The following is a 22,502-nucleotide window of genomic DNA, read 5'->3' as shown; positions in this document are numbered from 1 at the left end:
AGTAAACCCTTGTGTGTTCCAAACTGAGGTTGCATTTTAAACAGGTGGCATTCACTGTCAGCTGCATCTGCCTTTTCCACTCTGCTTGAATCGTACATAATGCCTGTAATATTGCTACTTTCCTTCTTAGGGTATCTGCATTTGTATGCTTTACTCCTGGCTTTTGAAGCATTTCGTAATCAGAATCACACTATTTGTGTGCCCATCTTGTTAACCAACATGAAGGATCTTTTGGGCCTAACAACCACTTCAAAGATATAAAATCTGATATCTCTTTAAATTTCCGACCATACAAATAACAATAAAAATAAGAAATTCCATCTATTACTACAAGTATTTCTTTTTCTGTTGTTGAGTACTTTTGTTCATCCTTGTTCAACTGTCTAGATGCATGTGCTACAGGGTACTCCTTTTCATTATAATTCTGACTCAAAATACAGCCCAATGCATTGTTACTAGTTTCACAGAAAAGTATGAATTCCTTCTCAAAATCAGGGAGTGCTAACACAGGATTTGACATCAGTATTTCCTCCAAGTTCTGAAAAACTTCCCGACACTCTGCTGTCCATTAAACTTCACTCCCATCTGAAGTAATATGCAATGGTTGCAATATGCAATATGCAATGGTTGTTCAATTTCAGCAAGTCTCTTTACAAATTTATGATAATAGTGATGTAAACCAAGAAGCAATTGTAACTGTTTTGTTGTCTGTGGTGTTGTAAAATCACACACGGCTGATGTGAGATGAGGATCTGTCCTTACTCTCTTTTCACTGATAATATTTCCTAGTTGATTGACTTTTGTTTCTGCAAAATGAAACTTCTCTGTGCTAAGTGTAAGACGTACTGTTCTGAGTTTGCTAAACACTTCTGCCAATTACTTAACATGCTGTTCTAAATTTCTTGAATAAACTACTATGTCAAGATACACCACACATATCTTGGGTTTCAACACGTGAAGTACTCCATCTTTTTTAATCCAAATGGTATCCTGTGGTTTGATGATGACCTGAGGCTGCTGCTATGAATGCTGTTTTAGGTCTGTCTTCTGGAAATACTTCAAGTTGGTGATAACCACTTTGAAGATCCATTATCAAAAAATGTTTGAAGTTCCCCAAGTTGTCTAATGTTTTTTTGATGGTCAGGATTGGATACACATCTTTCATAGTGCATGTATTTAGGTAACAGTAGTCACAACAGCATCTGTATTTCTTGCTTCCATTGGATGACTTTGTTGGTACAGTGACAATATTGGCTGACCGGGGACTATCACTATGGTCTATAATGTCTCCAATTATCCGTTGATCCATATATTCATCTACCAGCGTTTGTAGGTGCTTTGCTGTACTGTATGATTTCTTGTAGGCTGCTGTATTATTGCTTGGTGGAATGTAATGTTGATTTACGAGTGTTGCTGGCAAAGTACCATTTGAGTTAAACAAGTGTGAGTATTCTAACAACAATGTTTCGATGGCTTTCCATTCACTGTCTTTCAAGTGATGAACCGAGGCATTTAGTGCAGGCGCATTGATGGTTTGCTTGAGGCTGTGATTATCTGTTGCTCTATCTATATCATCCTCATCGAGTATCTCTGAAGGTGCTACTATTAATCCCTTCAGGAGACTCAAGTCATCCGCCCCAAAATTATCCAGGCTTACCGTAACCATAAAATCGCCATTTATGTTGTGCACATGTGCTAGGCTTCTGCTTATAAAACAGTGCCTTTCATCTATTGCCTTATTGTCGTGCAGTCGCTCAACCACACATAATACTCATTGTTGTACGTTGATATGCACAGTTTCCCCAAATGAACTTCCCTGTACCTGCCAGCATTTTGTCATGTGTTCACAGTTCAGTGGGTGACACCTTAGCAATTTGTGTACCTTGCAATACTGAAATATTTGCAGCTGTTGCACCCATTGGAAATGAATTTGTACACTGCCAAAGATCAATTTGGGCATGATGTCCTATCAAGGAAGTTAAATCTGAGAATCACAGAATATCCCTGTCACACAATTTGCAACACTTCCACTTGCTCACAAAACCATTTAGTTCCTAACTTAAAGCTGAGGTATGTTCCACCCAATGACTTTACATCATTATTTCCTTTTCCGCATAATCCATACCTTGGAGTGTTTGAAGTCTACTCATTCCCTTAGGGTTCAAACTAATGACAGGCATATGTGTACCAGTGTCCACTATGTGCACCAGTGTCTACCAGAAATTTATGTTCCTTGCCCTGTAATAAGCCCATCAAGCAGCAATCCATCTCTGTAGACATGTTTGCAGTATTATGGTTTCCTGGAATGTTTCTTGAAGGACGAAACATGGCTGTTTGCATTTAACACTAGCTTATGCTTGTTTTGTTTAACCTTTTTCTTGCTTCTGTATTTGTTTGCCTTGTGGGCAAAGTGCCAACAAGTGTAACAATGTGGCTGGTGAGACTGTGCCTTCAAATGTCTTTCCTTCCCATACCTATACCTTTTTTTGGCTAAAAAGATTCATTGATCATTGTGTACTTTCGTAATAGTGTCTATTTCCTGCAAGTGTGTGACAATATGAAGTGCTGAAGCTAAATCATCTGGAGTTTCCATGTGGACTCTTAAGTGAAAATTCTACAGGAATCCCCCATAAAAATATGTCTAGAATGCTTCTGGATTTTGTGTCAGCTCGTATGTCTGCATGTTCGCTTTTAAAATTCTCTCAGAAAAGGCTTCGACAGTTTCAATTTCCTTTCAGCACTAATCGTCACAACTTCTCTCTAAAAAATCTAGCATTGTTCTGTTTATGATATCTCTGCTCTAAACCCTCTGCTGCCCTGTTTGAATGTACAAGCTTTGTTAAGTGTCTTGTGATACGTCACATATGTTTTAGCCTCACCTGTTGAATGTAGACTGCCCATCCACAGACTCATTTCATCTGACCGATTACTCAGTTTGACTTTGGCTAAAATATCATTTATGAATACTATCACTTCCTCTGTTGTCTTGCCAGAGAGGGGTGCTATTAATTTAGCTGCTAAAGGATGTACAGTGGAGGAGGGTACACTCACTACTACCTTAACCTCGTATAAACCCAAATGTGACTGTTGCACAGCTTGCAAAGCTGCTAGTTTCATACTGAACTTTTTATTATAAAACTTCTGTGAGTATTATCCTCTAACAGTTTAGATATCTGCTCCATCAGAGCAGCTGCAGTGTCATCATACCTGATGTCTGTTTCCAGCATGTTTGTGCAATTTATTACTATTACTTTTACACTTGCAAGACTAATGTGAATGAAACACTTCCTATTTCAGAAGAAATAGCAAAACTCAACAGACACAATCACACCCAAAGCCCATACAAATGATGTTAACTAATTTTTACATCTGATCATTGCTAAGGAAGACTCAGTACATTTGTGTGCTGCATGACCGTAACGCCTACAAGTGATGCCAGTTACTGGTTCTACTACATGGTACCAATGTCGAGTGAAATTACAGCACTTACACTTCATGGGTACCAAATAAATTTTCTTACAATTCCCTCTGAAGTCTGACAGATCTACAGCCTCTTCAGGTGTGACAAATGCCACTTTCGACATTGTATGCCAATCTCTACATCCAATCCTGTCAAAAAGAGCCAGTGGAAAATGTTCTTTGGACTCACCATGTTGCAATCATACCTGAGGCATGTGGCCGCCATTCGAGACATCAGAAAGGTTTTGCTGATGCTGGGACATTCTCTTCTGGTTTGTCAGTCACTCCAGGACATCAGTATCGTATTGATGTCACCAAAGAATCACTTCTGGAACCAGGTTATGGGAGTGCCGAGCAGAGATAATGCTATGTTGTTAGGATGGTGTTGTGGAATATGTAGTGTGCCCTTTGGCACTAATAAAACATAATCAGCAAGTTAATATTAATTCATTCAGATTTACAGTTCTGTTTCTTCTCACTGGCCTCAGCTGATACCTCATGCCAGTGATGGGAAGTAATTCCACTGATACCCGTTGTTGGCTCAATTGTACCGGTAGCCAAGGCCGCTACACCAGCAATTTGGCCAAAGTCTTGCAGGCTTGCATCTGGCAAGTGAAGCTACAGTGTGAGTGTATACCACCACACTGCATTAGAGTGTCCTCAATTCGGCTCCAGAAGAAGATGAAAACCGACAGTGACCCATCGGGATGTACAGCAATGTTGGAAATTGTGCAGTTGGTTGGTCATGGCCCCACTGAACAGGTAGGCCCTGGCACCTGGAAGTGCCTGCAGCAATGATCAGGATCAAAGGCACCTGATAGCCCTTTCACCCACCAGTGGCAATGATGTAGTGCGATAAGCACTGGTGTACTGGTGCTGGAAGAACCTCAGTCTCCCCATCAGCGATGTGGTAGTCAGCCAGTGTGAGGTCCCATGTGCAGTAGGTCATGGTTACCTGGATGTTGCCATCTTGGGCATCGCAAGCAATGTGCCCATGAGAAGTGCTGGAACATCTAATACGTGGTCATCACTGCATCGTAATAATCATTGAATCAAGTGCTTCAGTTCAAGTGCTGTTCATCCTAATGACCAAGTGAATTCAGAACTGGAGAACTGCCGTATTTGTGGGGACAGGCAGAAGGCAGTGACATGATGGTTTGTCCATTATGACCGCATTTGGCCGGCTTCTTTACTAGTGGTCAGCAGCTATCATTCCGCTGTGTTTGCTTAACAATTTGTTAATGTCTGTTAACTGCACTGTCAAGTCTCTGATAGGTGTTATTATTGTGTCTGGTGTATAGCGTGTTGCTCTACGCAACAGGAGCTAATGACTTACAGTGTTGACTGTTTCTTTTTTCTACATAGCTGTGTCACCATCTCTGCCTGGTGTCACCTGTAGCTGTGCTAGTGTGAAAGTAAGAAAAATTTTAAGTTTTCCCCTTTTGTGCTCTGTGGAGTAAAATTATTATTATTCTTTTTTTATGTAAGTCCTGAGTGTATTATAATACTTTTATTACTTAGTGTCATAGATTTATCCCTTGAACCAATGGAAATATTTGATTTCTCTGCCTTCCATAATTTGTTTCTTTCAGCTCCTGTTGAATATTCCAATTTAGCTATTGTCTGCACTGACATCTTATAGATTCTTGTATGAATCTGGTATGCCTTCAGATTTACTTGGGTTTGGTAAATGCATTCTTTACCAAGCAGATGCAATGTTTTTTGGATATTTTGGTTTTGATTATCTATGACCTTTATTCTGATCTCCATAGTGCCAAGAGCATGATTGTGTTCCTCTGGAACCCAAACCACATTGGGATTTTGGGGAATGGGTGATCTGACCATTTAGTTAAGGAGCCTACCAAGAGGCAAAATTTGATGATAGGGATACAGAGATCCACCCTGTGAGATGACGCTGTGTCTACTGCTTTTGAGGGCTTTGAACAGGTATGCCATGGGCTCTCCCCGTAAAAGAAGGCAATAAAAAGGTCCACAGGTGTATGACTGTCTTCCCTTGTAACAACATGGGCTCTCCCATAAACTGAAGGCAATTAAAAGGTTCGTAGGTGTGGACACTCTTCCCTCCTAACTACATGGAGAGAATCTAGAAATCATTGTCGACTCCATATTGAATACAGCTGGCTGACTCATGTCTGTGTCTTCAGAAGAGCGGATTCTCCTCTTTCTTGTTGTGACATACAGCTATCAGTGGGCAATAACCTGTTAGTTCACCAACTTTGTCACTTTGCGGCAAATGCTGAAAGTTAAGGACTTATTGCCTTTGATGTTACATGATGACACCTACCTTTGCTAGGACAATTTAGTCAGCTGGTACCGTGCGTGCGTGCGCGCGCGCGTGTGTGTGTGTGTGTGTGTGTGTGTGTGTGTGTGTGTGTGTGTGTGTAGTCCAAAACTTCAGCAACATTCTCTATCTTGTGCAATCTACATCTCAATACCTCAACTGTGAGATGAATAGTTACCTTTATTGTTTCCATTATCTAGCTGTTATGTTTGGCTTTGTGTTAATTATTTCACAGATAAGGTATGGGTTACCATCATACTGTGATGGTTATAATAGTAATTTAGAGGGTGGAGTAAAAATAGATGAAATGGCAACACTCATTAATTGAGAGTATTGTGAGTGGGCATCAGTGAAATAATAAGTGCACAAGTGTGGTTTTTTTGACCAAATCTGTAGGAAACAGGAAAATAGCGTGGTACAAAATTGTTTCAGAAATAAAGATAAATGTCAGAAGGCTAAAAATGGAGTGTGTGTGTGTGTGTGTGTGTGCCCACTCCTTATGAGATGCATCATTATTCGATATACATTTTATCCATTTTGTAACAGTGTTTGGAACATTCTTGTCTAGGTAGCAGCAAACATATTGTTTGTAAACATTTTTGCAGATTTAGTGTAAAATGATGTTTTAAAGCAGTCTCATTCCTAAATTTATTTTTTTCCATGTTACTTCTAAACTTATATTGATTTGTAGATAAATACTTGGCTTCAATTTATCATATGCTTAATGTCTACTAACAATGCACTGTGTACCCTCATACATTTTTGTACCTTACTAAACATTAGTTATTAATCGAATCTCAGTGTTTATTTTATGTTGGCATTCACAAACTTCAGCAATATTACTTGAATCAATAAATCACAGTATGCCGTGTAGCATGAGAAGTAGAAAACTCTCCATTGATGTATTGTGCAACGTTTTGTTTCCTTCCCACATGGAATATGGAAGGTTAAGAATGCTTAGTTCATGTAAATATTATTTTTGTCAACACTTATCTACTACTGACAATTGTTATTTTCAGATCGTCATGTTTCACAGCTGAAATTCGCTGCTCGTGATGATGCAGATTGTTTAATAATTGCTACAAATGGTGATTCTGGCTGCGTTATTGAACTATGGGAACTACGTGAGAAACCAGTGCCAATACATAAAACATTCCAGCCCAAGAATCATAACAACCAATCTGAGCCATATAAGACTATGGTACTCACTCCATCTTAGAAGTATATTTTGACTTATGTGTGGAAAAAGACTGGATTGTGGGCACTGGAACATGACACAACACCCGCACTGGTTAAATTTCATGTCAGCAACTTTATGGCATGTGTTTCACCGTTTTGTAATACAAGGAATGTCTAAAAAGTTCAGTGAATGGTATAAAACAAATAAAATGAAGATACAGACAAAATACCTTTATTTGCATTCAAAATTGGAAACTGTTGGAAACTGTCATACGGCCCTGGGTATGAATAAAATTATTGATGTCAGAAATCTTCAGATGTCTTTTGAAGCGAGACACAGGCAGCTGTAGACTAAGGCTGTGAGGTTGCATACCATCTTCTGGAATGTACTGATAGTGCAAGGTCTCATCCCCTTTTATAATGATTTACAAAACAGACACCTCTCATTTACACTTGACAATGAATTATACAATAATGTACAACCAAACACTTTTGCAACTTTTCCAGGTATGTGACCACATCATCATGATGTTGTGTAGACCAGTGTTCTGGCCACTGCTGCAATTAACATTCACCAGTGTGTTGTTATTACTGGTTTGGTTGTATAACACCATGTTGATGATGGCCACTTACCACAGTGGATGCAATGTTGTTCTATACAACATGATAATGCGGACTCACACTGAGAAACATTTTAGTGAAAATCTAAAGCAGTTAACATCTGTGAGACATTTAACTTGTCAGTCAGTTATTCTCTTAAAACTGGGAACATCTCCTTCATTTATCCAAATCTTTATGACTGATGATCACACTATTGTTGTTAATCTGCAACTTTTCTGATATGAGTGTCAGAAACAGATAGCATATCATCAACAGTTTTTACCAATATTAAACATATTTTATGCTCACAGCTGCTATTCTGTCTACTCACAGTAACATTTCTTGTGTTATGGTGGCAGTTTATTGTGACCTTCAACTCCACATGATGTTAATGCTTTGTTCTATTGTACTGTGATATGTATTTTAAAACTCAAATATGTTTAATTGTTTGTTCCAGACAAATCTGTTTCATAGTAGTATGTTTCAGCTGTATGATGCTTCTCAGGACGTTTCCATATACATGTGCATGCATGCATTTTTAACACGGTGTAACCATTTTTATATCAGTCCATTCACCAAATGTTTTAGACATATCTTGTATTTATAAGCTCATTGCTCTGAAACATCCTATCAGTGGGTGATATTTTTAACGAAAGCTAAGTAAATGTTTTTAATTTTTTCAATGTTTTTATTTATTTTATTATTTTTTTCGTGTCACCTATCTTATGATGGGTTATTGGAGTAATACTACTAGAACGTCTTGTATACATTTTCCACATAACATTATGCAGTTACTGCTGGAAAGCTGAAAGTACTGCTATAAAACTTTTAATAGTTTGGGATATATATACGACACATATTACACCAACAGTATACTACATCAGTGCTTAAGATTTTTGGTCTTGGATAACTGTTTGTACTGCATTTGAAGAACAAGATTAATTTGGAAATCATCATATAGTTGTTGCTTAAAATGCTACTGTTTAGAGGGGCTTGTCTTCTGTCTGAAGAAGCAATAGCCTCTCACATGCTGATATCGTCACTGCATGGAGGGCTGAAGTTCCATAATTGGCATCTTACATGACTGACTGTGGGACAAAATAGTGTCCCATTGCCAGTGAGTTCTCCCTAAAGAGATGAAACTAATTATAGCATTCACTGAAAGCCTTCTTGATGCTGGGTTTTTGTTTTATGATTTCTGTAGAATACAGATGCATTAGCAGTGATCAGTTTTGCAAAGTTGGAGTTGGGATTAAAAAGACATGCAGTTTTATAAACTTATAATTATTGTCTGTGTTTGAAAACGTTATGCTATAGTATATTTTGTGCCACTGAATTTTGCGTATGTGTATTACAAAATTAAATGATAATATGCAAAATTTAATATTACAGATATTTCAGTATGAAATGTTAAGACATGTGGTTGATGCTAGACATGTGGTTGATGCTGCTTGTGCTCAGTGCTTACTCTATAGCTTATTCTGTTGCTTGTGTTTAGCTTCCGTGAAAGAGTTTTCTTAATATTTCACCATTTGAAAGACACCAGGGCTTGTTTTCTTTTTATCTGTGTCTTATAGTTCACAATTTAGTAGTGTAGCTTTAGTCGTATGTAGTGTCACAGTTGTGCAGTGACGTATTGTAAAGCTCAGAGCTAGGCAAATAAGCTATGTTTCAGATTTCCTTTATTAGGTGCTCTGCTGTAGTTCTTTAGTTCATCTCCACTTGCTTGGTTTATACTAGTTTTTGGGCTACTACCCTGGGATAGAGCACCTAAGGCAACAGATATGTGACTTTCAGTGCACTTGATGCCATGTAACATCCCTGATGCTGTTGTGCTTTCTAGTGTACTCAACATGATTGTTCTACACCAGAGATTGAAGATGGATGGGAATTTAATAAGCTTGCTGGTTGCATGGTATTCCCTCTATGCTTTAACAACAGGTGTTATGTATTGGTCCTGCTTGAAAATATATGTGAGCCGGCAAGTGACTCTACTTTTATTGGTATTGGGGCTACTCTCTGTGAAAGATAGTCACATCCAGGGAATGCTAATGTTGGTTATTGGGAGCTCCAGCATTATGTAGGTAATGGAACACATTAAGTAAATAGCTGTCATTTGGAGGTGTCAGTCCAGTGTGGACATAGTATGTTTGTTTTGAGTAAGACGGTCCCTGTGTTTGAGATGATAAGGAGGCCCATAAGCTGCTGTTGAGCACAATGGGTCCAGGCAGCTGCACAGTGTGGCTCATGTTGCCATAAACAATGGCTGTCGCCTATGATTTAGTGTTTAGACAGCTAGCTGGCATGGTGAAGACAGCTAGCCTCACTTGTGGAGTAGAAGTGCAGTTTGTGATTTGCAGCCTTTTTCTTAGAACTGATCATGGTCCTCTGGCTTGAACACAGGCAGAAGACATAAACTAGTGGCTCTGATGATTCTGCAATGATCTTGTATTTGTATTTATGGATGTATTCTATCATGCAGAGAATTTTATGATGCTCTGCCAGTAGGTTAGATGAGTGATGAATCAGGAAGGATATGAGTACTCCAATAGCTGAACTCGTGTGGCATCCACATGCAGGTACTTTAGGTTTGTGAAATCCTGCTGTAAGGTACTCAGCAATGTTAGTAGATCATATATTTTAATTACAGAAATGAACATTTGTTGTTGCGAGTCAGAAAGAGAAATGTAGAAGCATCCATGGTAAGGAGCCAGAAGTTGTATCACAAGTGAATAGTAGTGGAATCTTAGTTTGATTAGTATGTATAAAGATAGATTGGACATCAAAGGTGACAGCATACTTATTGCTGTAAGGAACCTGGTCATACCACATGAAGTTATTACTATTTCTACATGTGAAATAATTTTGGTTAAGATAAATGTCAGACATAAATTGAACATTGGAGTCAGTTACTTTTATAGACTGCCTGCCGCAGATGCCACAAAATCGTAATACTTCAGAGAAGTCTCGAAGAATGTCACTCATATATTTCCACATTACGTCACTCTAAGCTGAAAATGCATTATTGTACTGTGTCATGCATTGTTTGTCTCATTGTGATAATGAGTGTTTATGACCTGTTGTCACTCGCAGCATGGCTCGCTTTTGTGTGCGCTACCGTCGCTTACAATAAAAAAAAAAGAGAGGAATTGTCTAATTAGTGAAAAAATGGCAAAAGACTGATACTTTTTGTTACATACACTGCTGCTTTCTTTGGTAATGATCAACAAGAACCAAATAATAGACTGCGTATGATAGAAGACGTTCTGAACCAGAGTTTAGCGAAAATTTTTCTCAGTTTGAAAATCTTTGCAGACGCCTCTTTAGTACATTACATTTTGCACAGAAATTAGAGTCATCGTAGATTTAAAAATCTAGTCAGTTGCTGTACTTCATTTCTGACTGTATCACTATGCATCATACGAATAATACAAATATAAACATGACATGGTATGTATATTCTTCTGCATTTGCTGTTGTCTCACTCTAGTTTCATAGTTTATTAGGCAGACAGGATTTAAATGAGATAGCAGCAAACACGAAAGAATACATGGCATAATGTTTACATTGATATTATTCTTATCTCTTGTCACAGATAGGAAAAAATTCAGAATGTAGAGTTGGCCATATTGAAGTGCATCCCAAATGTGTCTTGCCAGTAGGATTTTTGTAGTAGATTTTTAGTGATGACTTCAAATGCAGAGTGTATTGTTGTTGTCTTCAGTCCGTAAACTGGTTTGATGCAGCTCTCCACGCTTTTCTATCCTGTAAAATGCAGAGTAGCAACACGTATAAAATAAGAATGAAAAGAACTTAGAAATTAAATGCTGAAATTTAAAACAAAATTTTATTAGGTTTGTAATACACCTTATATGAAATGTTTAAAATATCAGTTATGATTCTGAATCACAATCACTCGATTCTTTATTGCTCATTTCTTCATACAGAGCATCGTCCTCGTGCATTGGATATCGAACATTTTTTAAATGCTTGTTGCACAGTCTGATTTGGAACACACTTCCGTGCATCATAAATCCATTGGCACAGTTGCGACAAACTTGCACGTTTTACACGTCCTGTTGGTGTCAATTGTCTGTCGTTTTCAAAAGCCAGTCTGTGTACATGCGTTTAAGCTTGTCCTTAAATGATTTATACAAACAGACGTCAATTGGTTGCAGAATTGACGTCATCCTGCCTGGAATTACTGCCAAGTCCGTTTTGCTTTCTTCTTAATTTTCATTTTACTGCAGGTACGCATCTAATACCAACAGACTGCGTAAACCAGCATTGCGCCAGGATGATGATTCCACACATGCCTAACCCATTGCGGCGCCATGTCCTCCGAAAACCACCCAGTTTCGTTTGCTCGTACAATTACAGTTTTTGGAAACACTTCTGATTTCGGTAAAGTCTTTCGCTTGAAAACTACGAAAGGGGGTAATTTATGTCCATCTGCTATGCAAGAAAGCATGATGGACATCCGCTGTTTTTCACCCCCTGATGTAAGAACACTTATGTCTTTCTTTCCTTTGGCGTCAACCGTATAATTTGACATCATGTCAAAATATACAGGAGTTTGGTCAGCATTTCATATCTGACCAAGAAGGTATTGCTTTTCTGTGCGCTGCCTAATTATGAAGTGCTGAAATTCCACAAGATTTTCTTCATAATTTTTCGGCAGCTTCTGTGCAACTGAAGTTAGCCTCCGAAGTGAAAAACCCCAGCACTTCATTAACAGATCAATCCAGCTGCGACTAGCCTTAAAATTTTCGATTTTTTTGCTCTCTAGCAATTTCATGTGCCTTAATTTTTAAAATTTCAGTGTTCACAGACAGATTCATTTAAAATCACTTCTAGTGCATGATATCGGCCACACTTTGGTCCCTAAATGCTTTCCTGCTACTTGAACATTCAAATAATTTGTCTCTTTGCAGTTGCCATCGCATGACATTGCTCTCATCAATCCCGTATCACAGACCTGGAGCATGATTAGAACTTTGTTCCGCAAAAGAAAGAACCCCCTTCTTGAATTTGGCAATATAATGAAAACGCTTCATTATGGTTCACTAACACCAACATGCACTTTACAAAATTCCACATGAAATCTTAATGGCCCCAGTGTATCAACTCATGCAACAATCCTGAAGCCTTGTGCATTGTTGGTATTTTTGTGTAAAGAAATTTATTTTTGTTGCTACAAATATTTGAAAGGCTGCTACATTCAAAGATGGAACAATACGGAATTTCTATTTACTTTGTTGGATAATGTATGAAAATGCAGTGGTCGAAACTCGGGGCAGAGAATTTTTTAATTTATTTGCTGTCGCAGAGGTTTTGGTGCCAGTATTTATCTTTGTGCCTGCAAAGCATGCCTGTGTAGCGCTACATATATTCGACGACAGAAGTTAGTTGTGGCAGCACCTACCAACATTTTTCAGAACTTCCGCTTACTTTGCACTAGATTCTAAGCCACAGGCGGTTTTTTGGATTACAAAAACCAGAAAAAAAGTGCAGATTAGGTTTGAGTAAATACAGTAATGTGCTGTATTCACATGCTATGTACTATCGTTGTGCGTCATGCAATGTCAGGTTACAATGTGTCAGGTGATACCGTGGATGTAATTTGTTAAATTCTATAATTTAACGGATTTTGGCATTTAGTTAAGCAAAATGTATAAATTCTGTTTAAGTGATGATGACAGTCAGAGCTTTTCTGTAGGACTGCTGAATGACATCTGGATTATACTACTCACATGCAGCATTCAATTAGTTTTACTAAATTTTAGTTAAGTAAGTTTTCCATTACTTATAGATATTTTCTATTTATTGTACAGTGTATGCCTTTAAAATGGTATCTTCTTCGCCATTGTGATATGCATAAGTGATGACTTTCTTTTCAAACCATGGACATTCCAGGTTGGAATATCACGAATATAAGGAAAAGATAGATTGCAACTCACCATAAAGGTGACATGTTGATTGCAGACAGGCAAAACAAAAAGACACTTACACATGGCTTTCGACCAAAGTCTTCTTCAGTAAAGGAAGCGTGCGCTCTCTCTCTCTCTCTCTCTCTCTCTCTCTCTCTCTCTCACACACACACACACACACACACACACACACACACAAAAATCGCCATCTCCGTCAGCTCGGATCAGACAGCAGCTGTCACATAGCATGGAAGCAGCAATCTGAGGAAGGGGAAGGGATAACAGGGTACAGTTGGGGGCAGAGAAGAGTGCTGCCTGGCAGTTGGCAGTGTATGGAGTGACTAGATTGCCAACATGCGCAGCATTTGGAGGATGTAGGATAGTGTGGTGGTGGTGGGGGGGGGGGGGGGGGGGGGGGAGAGAGAACAGAGTGAAAAAGGAGAGAGGAGAGTAATGGGAAAGATTGGCAGGTGTGTTAGCAGAGGGCAGTACACAAAGAGGGTAGGAAATGAGAATAGGGCAGAGGGGGTGGAAACTGTTTGGTGGAGGGTGTGGGGACAGTAGGTTACCATAGTTTTAGGCCGGGATAATTTCTGGAGCAGAGAACATGTTTTTTTATTTTTATTTACAAGTCAAGTTCCGCAGGACCAAATTGAGGAGCAAATCTCCGAGGTCGTGAAATGTGTCAGTATATGAAATTACAACATAAAAGTAATAACAGATAAAAATAAATGTATATGAACCCAAAAGAAGTCACTCCATAAGTTTAAGTAAACACAATCAACAATACAATAAGAATCAGATTAATTTTTTCAAGGAACTCCTCGGCAGGATAGAAGGAGTGACCCCTGAGCAAACTCTTCAGTTTTTATTTGAAAGCACGTGGATTACTGCTAAGATTTTTGAATTCGAGTGGTAGCTTATTGAAAATGGATGCAGCAGTATACTGCACACCTTTTTGCACAAGTTAAGTAAGCTCGGTCCAAATGCAGGTTTGATTTCTGACGAGTATTAATTGAGTGAAAGCTGCTTATTCTTGGGAATAAGCTAATATTGTTAACAGGAAATGACTGTAATGAATATATTTATTGAGAAGCCAATGTCAAAATACCCACACTTGTGAACAGGGGTCGACAAGAGGTTCGTGAACTTACACAACTTATTGCCCGAACCACCCGTTTCTGAGCCAAAAATATCCTTTTAGAATGGGAAGAGTTACCCCAAAATATAATACTGTACAACATAAGCGAATGAAAATAAGCAAAGTAGCCTAATTTTTGTATTGAATGATCATTCACTTCTGATACCGTTTGAATAGTAAAAATAGCAGTATTAACTCTTTGAACAAGATCCTGAATGTGGGCTTTCCACGACAGCTTACTCTCCATCTGAACACCTAGGAATTTGAACTGTTCAGTTTCACTGATCATATGCCCGTTCTGTGAAATTGAAACGTTAGGTTTTGTTGAATTGTGTGTTAGAAACTGTAAAAACTGAGTCTTACTGTGATTTAGCGTTAGTTTATTTTCTACAAGCCATGAACTTAGGTCATGTACTGCACTATTTGAAACCGAGCCAATGTTGCACCCAACATCCTTTACTATCAAGCTAGTGTCATCAGCAAACAGAAATATTTTAGAGTTACCTGTAATACTAGAGGGCATATCATTTATATAAAATAAGGAACAGAAGTGCCCCAACACTGATCCCTGGGCCCCCCCCCCCCACACACACACACACACTTGACAGTACTCCACTCAGACCCCACATCACAGCCGTTATCAACATTGTGAATAATGACCTTTTGTTGCCTGTTGCTAAAGTAAGAGGGGAACCAATTGTGAGCTGCTCCCTGTATTCTGTAATGGTCCAACTTCTGGAGCAATATTTTGTGATCAACACAATCAAATGCCTTAGTTAAATCAAAAACTATGCCAAGCGTTCGAAATCTTTTGTTTAACCCATCCAGTGCCTCACAGAGAAAAGAGAATATAGCATTTTCAGTTATTAAACGACTTCTAAAGCCAAACTCTACATTTCATAGCAAACTGTGTGATATGAAATGATCAATTATCCTTACATACACAGCCTTTTCAGTAACTTTTGGGGAATTCCAAGCGTGTTTAGTTCAGCTGCATCTTGTGCGACAGGGTGGTCTACTTTGATCTCGGCCACCGTTTGGCGATGGCTGTTCATCCTGATGGACAGTTGGTTGTGCTTATACCAATATAAAAGAAATGAAAGAGTTTCATCCCTCATTGACCAACACATCCAACAAATTGCCCATAATCTAGTCTCCCATGTCAGAGATACCAAACATTTCCTTCATGGACTCTGCGCCTTCTCCATCCCTTTACCTCCTGGATCACTGCTCATCACTGTTGACACCACTAACCTATACACCAACCTCTCTCATGTCCATTGTCTTACTGATATTGAACACTACCTTTCCCATCGTCCTTCAGATTCAAAACCTCTTACCTCATTCCTCATACTCCTTTCTAACTTTATCCTGTCTCACAACTACTACTACTTCAAAGGGAAGGTGTACAAGCAAATCCACCAAGCTAGATGGCTCAGTGGTTAGCACACTGGACTCGCATTCGGGAGGACGACTGTTCAATCCGGTGTCTGGCCATCCTGATTTATGTTTTCCGTGATTTCCCTAGATCACTTCAGGCAAATGCTGAGATGGTTCCTTTGAAAGGGCACGGCCAATTTCCTTCCCCATCCTTCCTTAATCCGAGCTTGTGCTCCGTCTCTAATGACCTCATAGTTGGTGGGACGTTAAACACTACTCTCCTCCACCTACAAGCAAATCCATGGCACAGCCATGTCCACCCGCATGGCGCCCTCGTATGCCAGCCTGTTTATACACCATCTAGAGGTGACCTCCTAGCCTCCTGAATCACCAAACTCCTTGTCCTGTTCATTGATGATATCTTAATGATCTGGACTCAAAAGCCAAGACACCCATCCTCATTCCTTCACAATCTTAACACTTACTTTCCCATCTTCTTCACATGTTGCTCCTCAACCAAATGTGCCACCTTTCTGGACTTTGACCTCCTCCTTTCTGATTGCCCCAATCACACCACTGTCCATATTAAACCCGTCAACCACCTACAGTATGTTCATTTTGACAGCTGTTGTCCCTTACACACCAAAAAATCCCTCCCAAACAGCCTGGCCACTTGGGGATGGCATATCTGCAGTGACAAGAACTCCCTTGCCCGGTATTCTGAGTGTCTCGCCAAGGCCTTCATGGAGAAGCAGTATCCCCCAGATGTAGGCTGCAAACAGATCTCTCATGCCATTTTCCCCACACACCCCTAATCCTCCCACCACTGCCAAGAACCAGCTACAAAGGAGTGACCCCTTCATCACCCAGTACCACCCCAGACTGGAACAACTGAACCACATCCTTTGTCAGGGCTTCGATTACCTATCGTCATGCCCTGAAATTAGGGACATCCTACCCCAGATCCTTCCCACCCTTTCTAACACGGTGTTCTGTTGACCACCCAAACTCAACAACATTCTAGTCCATCCCCATGCCACTCCCAATCCCTTGCCATAGGGATCATATGCCTGTGGAAGACCCAGGTGCAAGACTTGCCCAGTCCACCAACCCAGCACTTCCTATTCTAGTCCTGTCACAGGTTTATCCTACCCCATCAGAGGCTGGGCTACACCTGTGAAAGAAGCCATGTCATATATATTTTTATATAGGTGTGACTGCCAACCAGGATGAACAGCCACTGCCGAACTTTGGGTGAAAGCAAAGTAGACCATCCTTGGCACAGCACTGAGATGAACATAACATGCTTGATTTGAATGACTGCTTCACTGCCCAAGCTATCTGGATCCTCCCTTTCACCACCAGCTTTTCTCAACTGAGCAGATGGAAGTTATTCTTACAACACATTTCCGCTCACATAATTGTTCCGTTCTCAACCTATGATAACCTTCTGTCCCACAGCCTCCACCTAACAGTTTCCACCCTCTCTGTTTTATCACCTCCTCCATATTGTCGTCTCCTGCCCACTCTGTGTGCCACCCTCTGCCAATACATCTGTCTATCGTCCTCCTCCTCCATTCCTCTCATTTTTTCACTCTGTCCATCCCCCCCTTCCCTTCCCACCTCCCTCCCCCACAGCCTCTTGTCACTGTGACTGTTGGCAATCTAGTCACTGCATGCTCTGCCAGATGACGCTCTTCCCTCCGCCCATTTATCCCCTGCTTTCCCTTCCCCTTCCCCTTCCCCTTCCCCTCCAGATTGCTGCTTGTATGCTATGTGACAATTGAATTATTGTCTGAGCTCCCCGAGATAGTAATCGTATGTGTGTGAGATGTGGCTTCTTGTGTGGGTGGATGCATGTGTATTTCCGTGAAGAGCAGAAGAGTTTCTGTGAAGTTTGGAAGGTAGGAGACGAGGTACAGGCAGAATTGAAGCTGTGAGGATGGGTCGTGAGTCATGCTTGAGTAGCTCAGTTGGTAGAGCACTTGCCTGCGAAAGGCAAAGGTCCCCAGTTCGAGTCTCAGTCCGGCAGGAAGTTTCATATCAGTGCACACTCCACTGCAGAGTGAAAATATCATTCTGGAAATATCTACTGATGATGCACAGTTGACATTAAAAAGTATATTATATATTTCTTTAATCATATCTTCAAATCATCACTAGTTGTCTTTTATTTTTATCCTGATACTTTAAACTGTACTATGTTTCCCCAAAGTACGCGGCTGAGCATTACAAAGTGATTATAATAAGAAAAATACTTGATTTAATTTGTAAGCAATGTTGTTGTTTTTTTTTTTTTTTTTTGGGGGGGGGTATACAGGGTGTGAAATTTTGTGCATGGAGCCCTGGCAGTGACAATGACTAATGTGGTTGAGCATCAAGTAGAAGTGTGGTTGCATGACAGATGTGAGTATACCATTATATGTTGTTTCAACTCTATGCCATAGTTCATCAATCGTAGTGTCTAGTGAATGGTGGCATGCCAGTCTCTAGGTAACCTATGACCAGATGTTTTCAGTGAGCACCCTTTGAACCACACCATTCCAATGCTGGGTCACTGGGCAAGGGTACCCACGCTCATGCCTCAGTGCACCCACGGGGAGGCACAGGTTGGATGGGCAACCCACCAGGCAGTCTCATTGCACTGCGTTTGTGCACTGCTCTGTTGCTTGCACATATGGATGTACTGTTAATGCTTGACATCATATGATACATTAATGCTTCTCATTTGGTAGTGAATGTAGCTATAATGACGACATTTCAAAATAGCTAATTACTATTTTCCGTTCGTTGGCAAGAACAATTCTTATTTGTTGAAAAAGGTGGATCGCCTGAGTGCCTGGTGTGCCATAATATGCTTACTGCAATAAGGAAGGACAATATTCAGTGTCACTGCTTGACCCTTCATACCACACAGTTTGATGAGCTGGGCAGTGATACAAGGAAGCAATTCATTGTCACACTGAAGGATAACGTACAGCGAGAGGCAATTTTGAGGCATAAAAAAGTCATAATGTAGACCACCTGTGTGTTCTTCATCTGCATCAGTTTCAGTTATTATGTGCATTTTAGATAGCTAACAAGGAGGCCCATAAAAATGATGCACCATTATGAGCAAGCTTCAAAATTTCACACATCATTGCAACAAGTGACTTGCCATTTTCAATTGGGCCCCTGTTCAAATCCTATTTGCTGGCCATTGCAGAGTGCTTAATGCTATGAGAGTTAAAGAAATGTAAGGAGGTTACCTCTCCAAGCAAACAGTTCCAAGATATGGTTTGCAGATCTGGAAAACCAACTGCAGGAGAAAGGTCAGACTTTCGTTGCTTATTCATTAGCACTTAATGAAACCCTCAGTGTCCCAGACCAAGTGTAGCTCATAATGTTTGTGCGGGTTGTTACCTTGGAACTGCAGGTTGTAGGGGACTATTACATGTTATACATACAGATTACAGAACTATAAATTGCAGTATATTTCAAGCGGTGTGTGAATCCATTAGAAATGTGTCGTCATGGGACAGGGCCTTGTCTGTGATGACAGATAGAGCACCACAGTGGCTGAAAGTCAGCAAGGTTTTGTGTGTTGTATGAAAGAAAAAAATAAAGATTGAATTTGGGAAAGACATAGCAAGTATACACTGTTTTATCAACCAGGATGTCCTTTGTGCAGAAAATGTGCAATATGGCAACACCATGAAGATCGTGGTTCAGTGTGAGAATTTTTTAATGCACCACAGTGCCAATCGCAACTATTTTGAGGGATTTTTGTAAGACCTTGAAGCAGCATGTAGTGACATACCCTATCATTGTATGGTATGACGAGTTAGTAGAGGTAAAAGTTCTCAACATATTTTTACTAATCACAAGAGAACCACCCCATCGCACCCACCTCAGATTTAGTTATAAGTTGGCACAGTGGATAGGCCTTGAAAAACTGAACACAGATCACTCGAGAAAACAGGAAGAAGTTGTGTGGAACTATGAAAAAAATAGCAAAATGTACAAACTGAGTAGTCCATGCGCATGATAGGCAACATCAAGGAGAACCTGCCCTAAGGAGGGCCGTGATCCCGTGGTTAGCGTGAGCAGCTGCGGATCGAGAGGTCCTTGGTTCAAGTCTTCCCTCGAGTGACAAGTTTAATTTTTTATTTCCAGACAATTATTTTGCGAAGCTGCACAGGTACACAGAGCAGTATTGTTTACGTGATTGTGTGTCAATTATCAAAGTTCAGGCACTCTCACATAATCAACTTCGCTCTCCAAAATTCCAGGACATTTTCAGATTTGCTTGGACATACGCAGGATTTGACGGCCTACACAAGGAAAAATTTGAAAACGTGAAAAACATATGTTTTGACAGATCACAGGGAAAACTGTGTGACTGTGAGACTGTTGCATTCATTTGTTGCAGTTTATGTGACAAACACTTATGTTTTCATCACTTTTTTGGGAGTGATTATCACATCCACAAGAAAACCTAAATCGGGCAAGGTAGAAGAATCTTTTTACCCATTCGCTAAGTGTACAAGTTAGGTGGGTCAACATATTCCTGTCATGTGACGCACATGCTGTCACCAGTGTCGTATAGAATATATCAGACGTGTTTTCCAGTGGAGGAATCGGTTGACCTATGACCTTGCGATCAAATCTTTTCAGTTCCCAATGGAGAGGCACGTCCTTTCGTCTACTAATCGCACGGTTTTGCGGTGCGGTTGCGAAACACAGACACTAAACTTATTACAGTGAACAGAGACATCAATGAACGAACGGACAGATCATAACTTTGCGAAAATAAAAAAGTTAAAATTTCACTCGAGGGAAGACTTGAACCGAGGACCTTTCGTTCCGCAGCTGCTCACGCTAAACATGGGACCACGGCACTTCTGAGGTCAAATTCTCCTTGATGTTGCATATCTTGCACATGGACTACTCAGTTTGTATATTTTGCTTATTTTTTTCATAGTTCCATACAACTTCTTCCTGTTTTCTCGAGTGATCTGTGTTCAGTTTTTCAAGTCCTATCCACTGTGCCAACTTATAACTAAATCTGAGGGGGGTGCGATGGGGAGGTTCCCTTGTCAGAAGGAAATTTCTCGAGTTACGAAAATGCAGTCAGCATGTAGCAATGACAAATGAGTTGCAGACTTGGCCTTTTCACTGATATCACATGACACTTAAATCACTTCAATTTGTCAACTCAAGGAAAGGGTGTGCTTATTCCTAACATGTATGATGAAACCAAAGCATTCATGGACAAATTCAATCTACTTGAAAGGCAGCTTGCTAAAGAAAACCTAACATACTTCAAAAGCATTTCGTCACTACCATTAACTTCAGACTCGTGTTTCGTGAGTTATTAACAAAATAATGTGGAAGTCTGTCAGTCTTTTGAGACAGTTTAAGGACTTGCATAATGTACAAAATGATTTCAAATGAATTAGCATGCTATTTTCCACTGCACCAGACACTGTGCCATCAGAAAGGCAATTAGAACTGATTAATTTGCAAAATTGCAGTCTGCTGAAGGACAGATATTACTACAGAGCCAGTTTATTAAGATATTTCTGTGATGTTCATGCAGAAGTGTTTTTGAAGCTACACAGGAATGCAGCTAACTGTATATTTATGTTTAGCTCAACGTATTGTTACCAACAATTGTTTTCCATTATGAAAAGGATGAAAGCTTTAGAAGAATCCCAGCTGCACTATGCACATCTTGCGGCAGCAAGGGGCCTCGCTCCAAATATTTCATGTCTCATTATCAAAAAGAAATGTCTTGTGTCCCAAACATAATAAAATATTTGTATTTTCACTCAGATCGAATTTTTCTGTTAAACATATACTGCTAGTGTGCGTTTCTTTGCTCATGTTCTCCTCACTACCCCTTTTTGTTCTATGCACAGAATTGACTATTCACACATGACCAGTTTGCCCGTCCCTGCCTGCATGCGGCCATGCTCCCTGACTGCCTGTACATATGCAGTTTGCACTCCCCTGCCCAGATGTGTCTGCTGGTACCCACTGCTCACTGGTGGTCATGCCTGCTGGAACAGCCTACTGGGTAAACTGTAGTCAGTGGGGACAGTGTGAGCAACATGCTGTCTTCCATTATCTGGTATGATGTCTCAGAGATTTTAAAGACAGACACACACACACCAAATTTAACATGTCTGAAATGCAACAACAGCTGTGCAAACAATGAGTTGTGTGAACCAGATGTGATTTTGTCACGTTCCGATTGCACTCTGTAACATCAAGCAAGGTGCTGGGCCCATATGATGATTAAAATTGCAATATGGGAACATTCATTCTCCTTGGAACATGCACACAGATGGTTATATCTGTTGTGATGCTGTACACAAAACCAAGACTTTCCGAAAAAGATAACATAGTCCAGGTCTATGTCTAGTATTTTTGTTGCCTGCACTACTGTAGATGCACCTCTCTGCTGCAATGTCAATGATAACTGCAACAATAATCACAGTGCTAACAGTACATGGTACTCCAAATG

General features: G+C 40.0%; 1 protein-coding gene across 1 annotated transcript in view; it reads left to right on the top strand.

Annotated features, from left to right (window-relative positions):
* The window catches only part of LOC126471008 (mediator of RNA polymerase II transcription subunit 16), a 289,195-nt gene that overhangs the window by 146,372 nt on the left and 120,321 nt on the right, over nt 1-22,502 (top strand). The window contains exon 7 of the mRNA XM_050099062.1: nt 6,781-6,962. Coding sequence (XP_049955019.1) covers nt 6,781-6,962 — 182 coding nt within the window. The remainder of the gene's footprint in view (nt 1-6,780; nt 6,963-22,502) is intronic.

Source organism: Schistocerca serialis, chromosome 3, assembly GCF_023864345.2.
Source record: "Schistocerca serialis cubense isolate TAMUIC-IGC-003099 chromosome 3, iqSchSeri2.2, whole genome shotgun sequence".
Classification (NCBI taxonomy): Eukaryota; Metazoa; Arthropoda; class Insecta; order Orthoptera; family Acrididae; genus Schistocerca; species Schistocerca serialis.
Note: the sequence above shows the minus strand (reverse complement) of the source record. Positions and strands in the feature narration are given on the sequence as shown.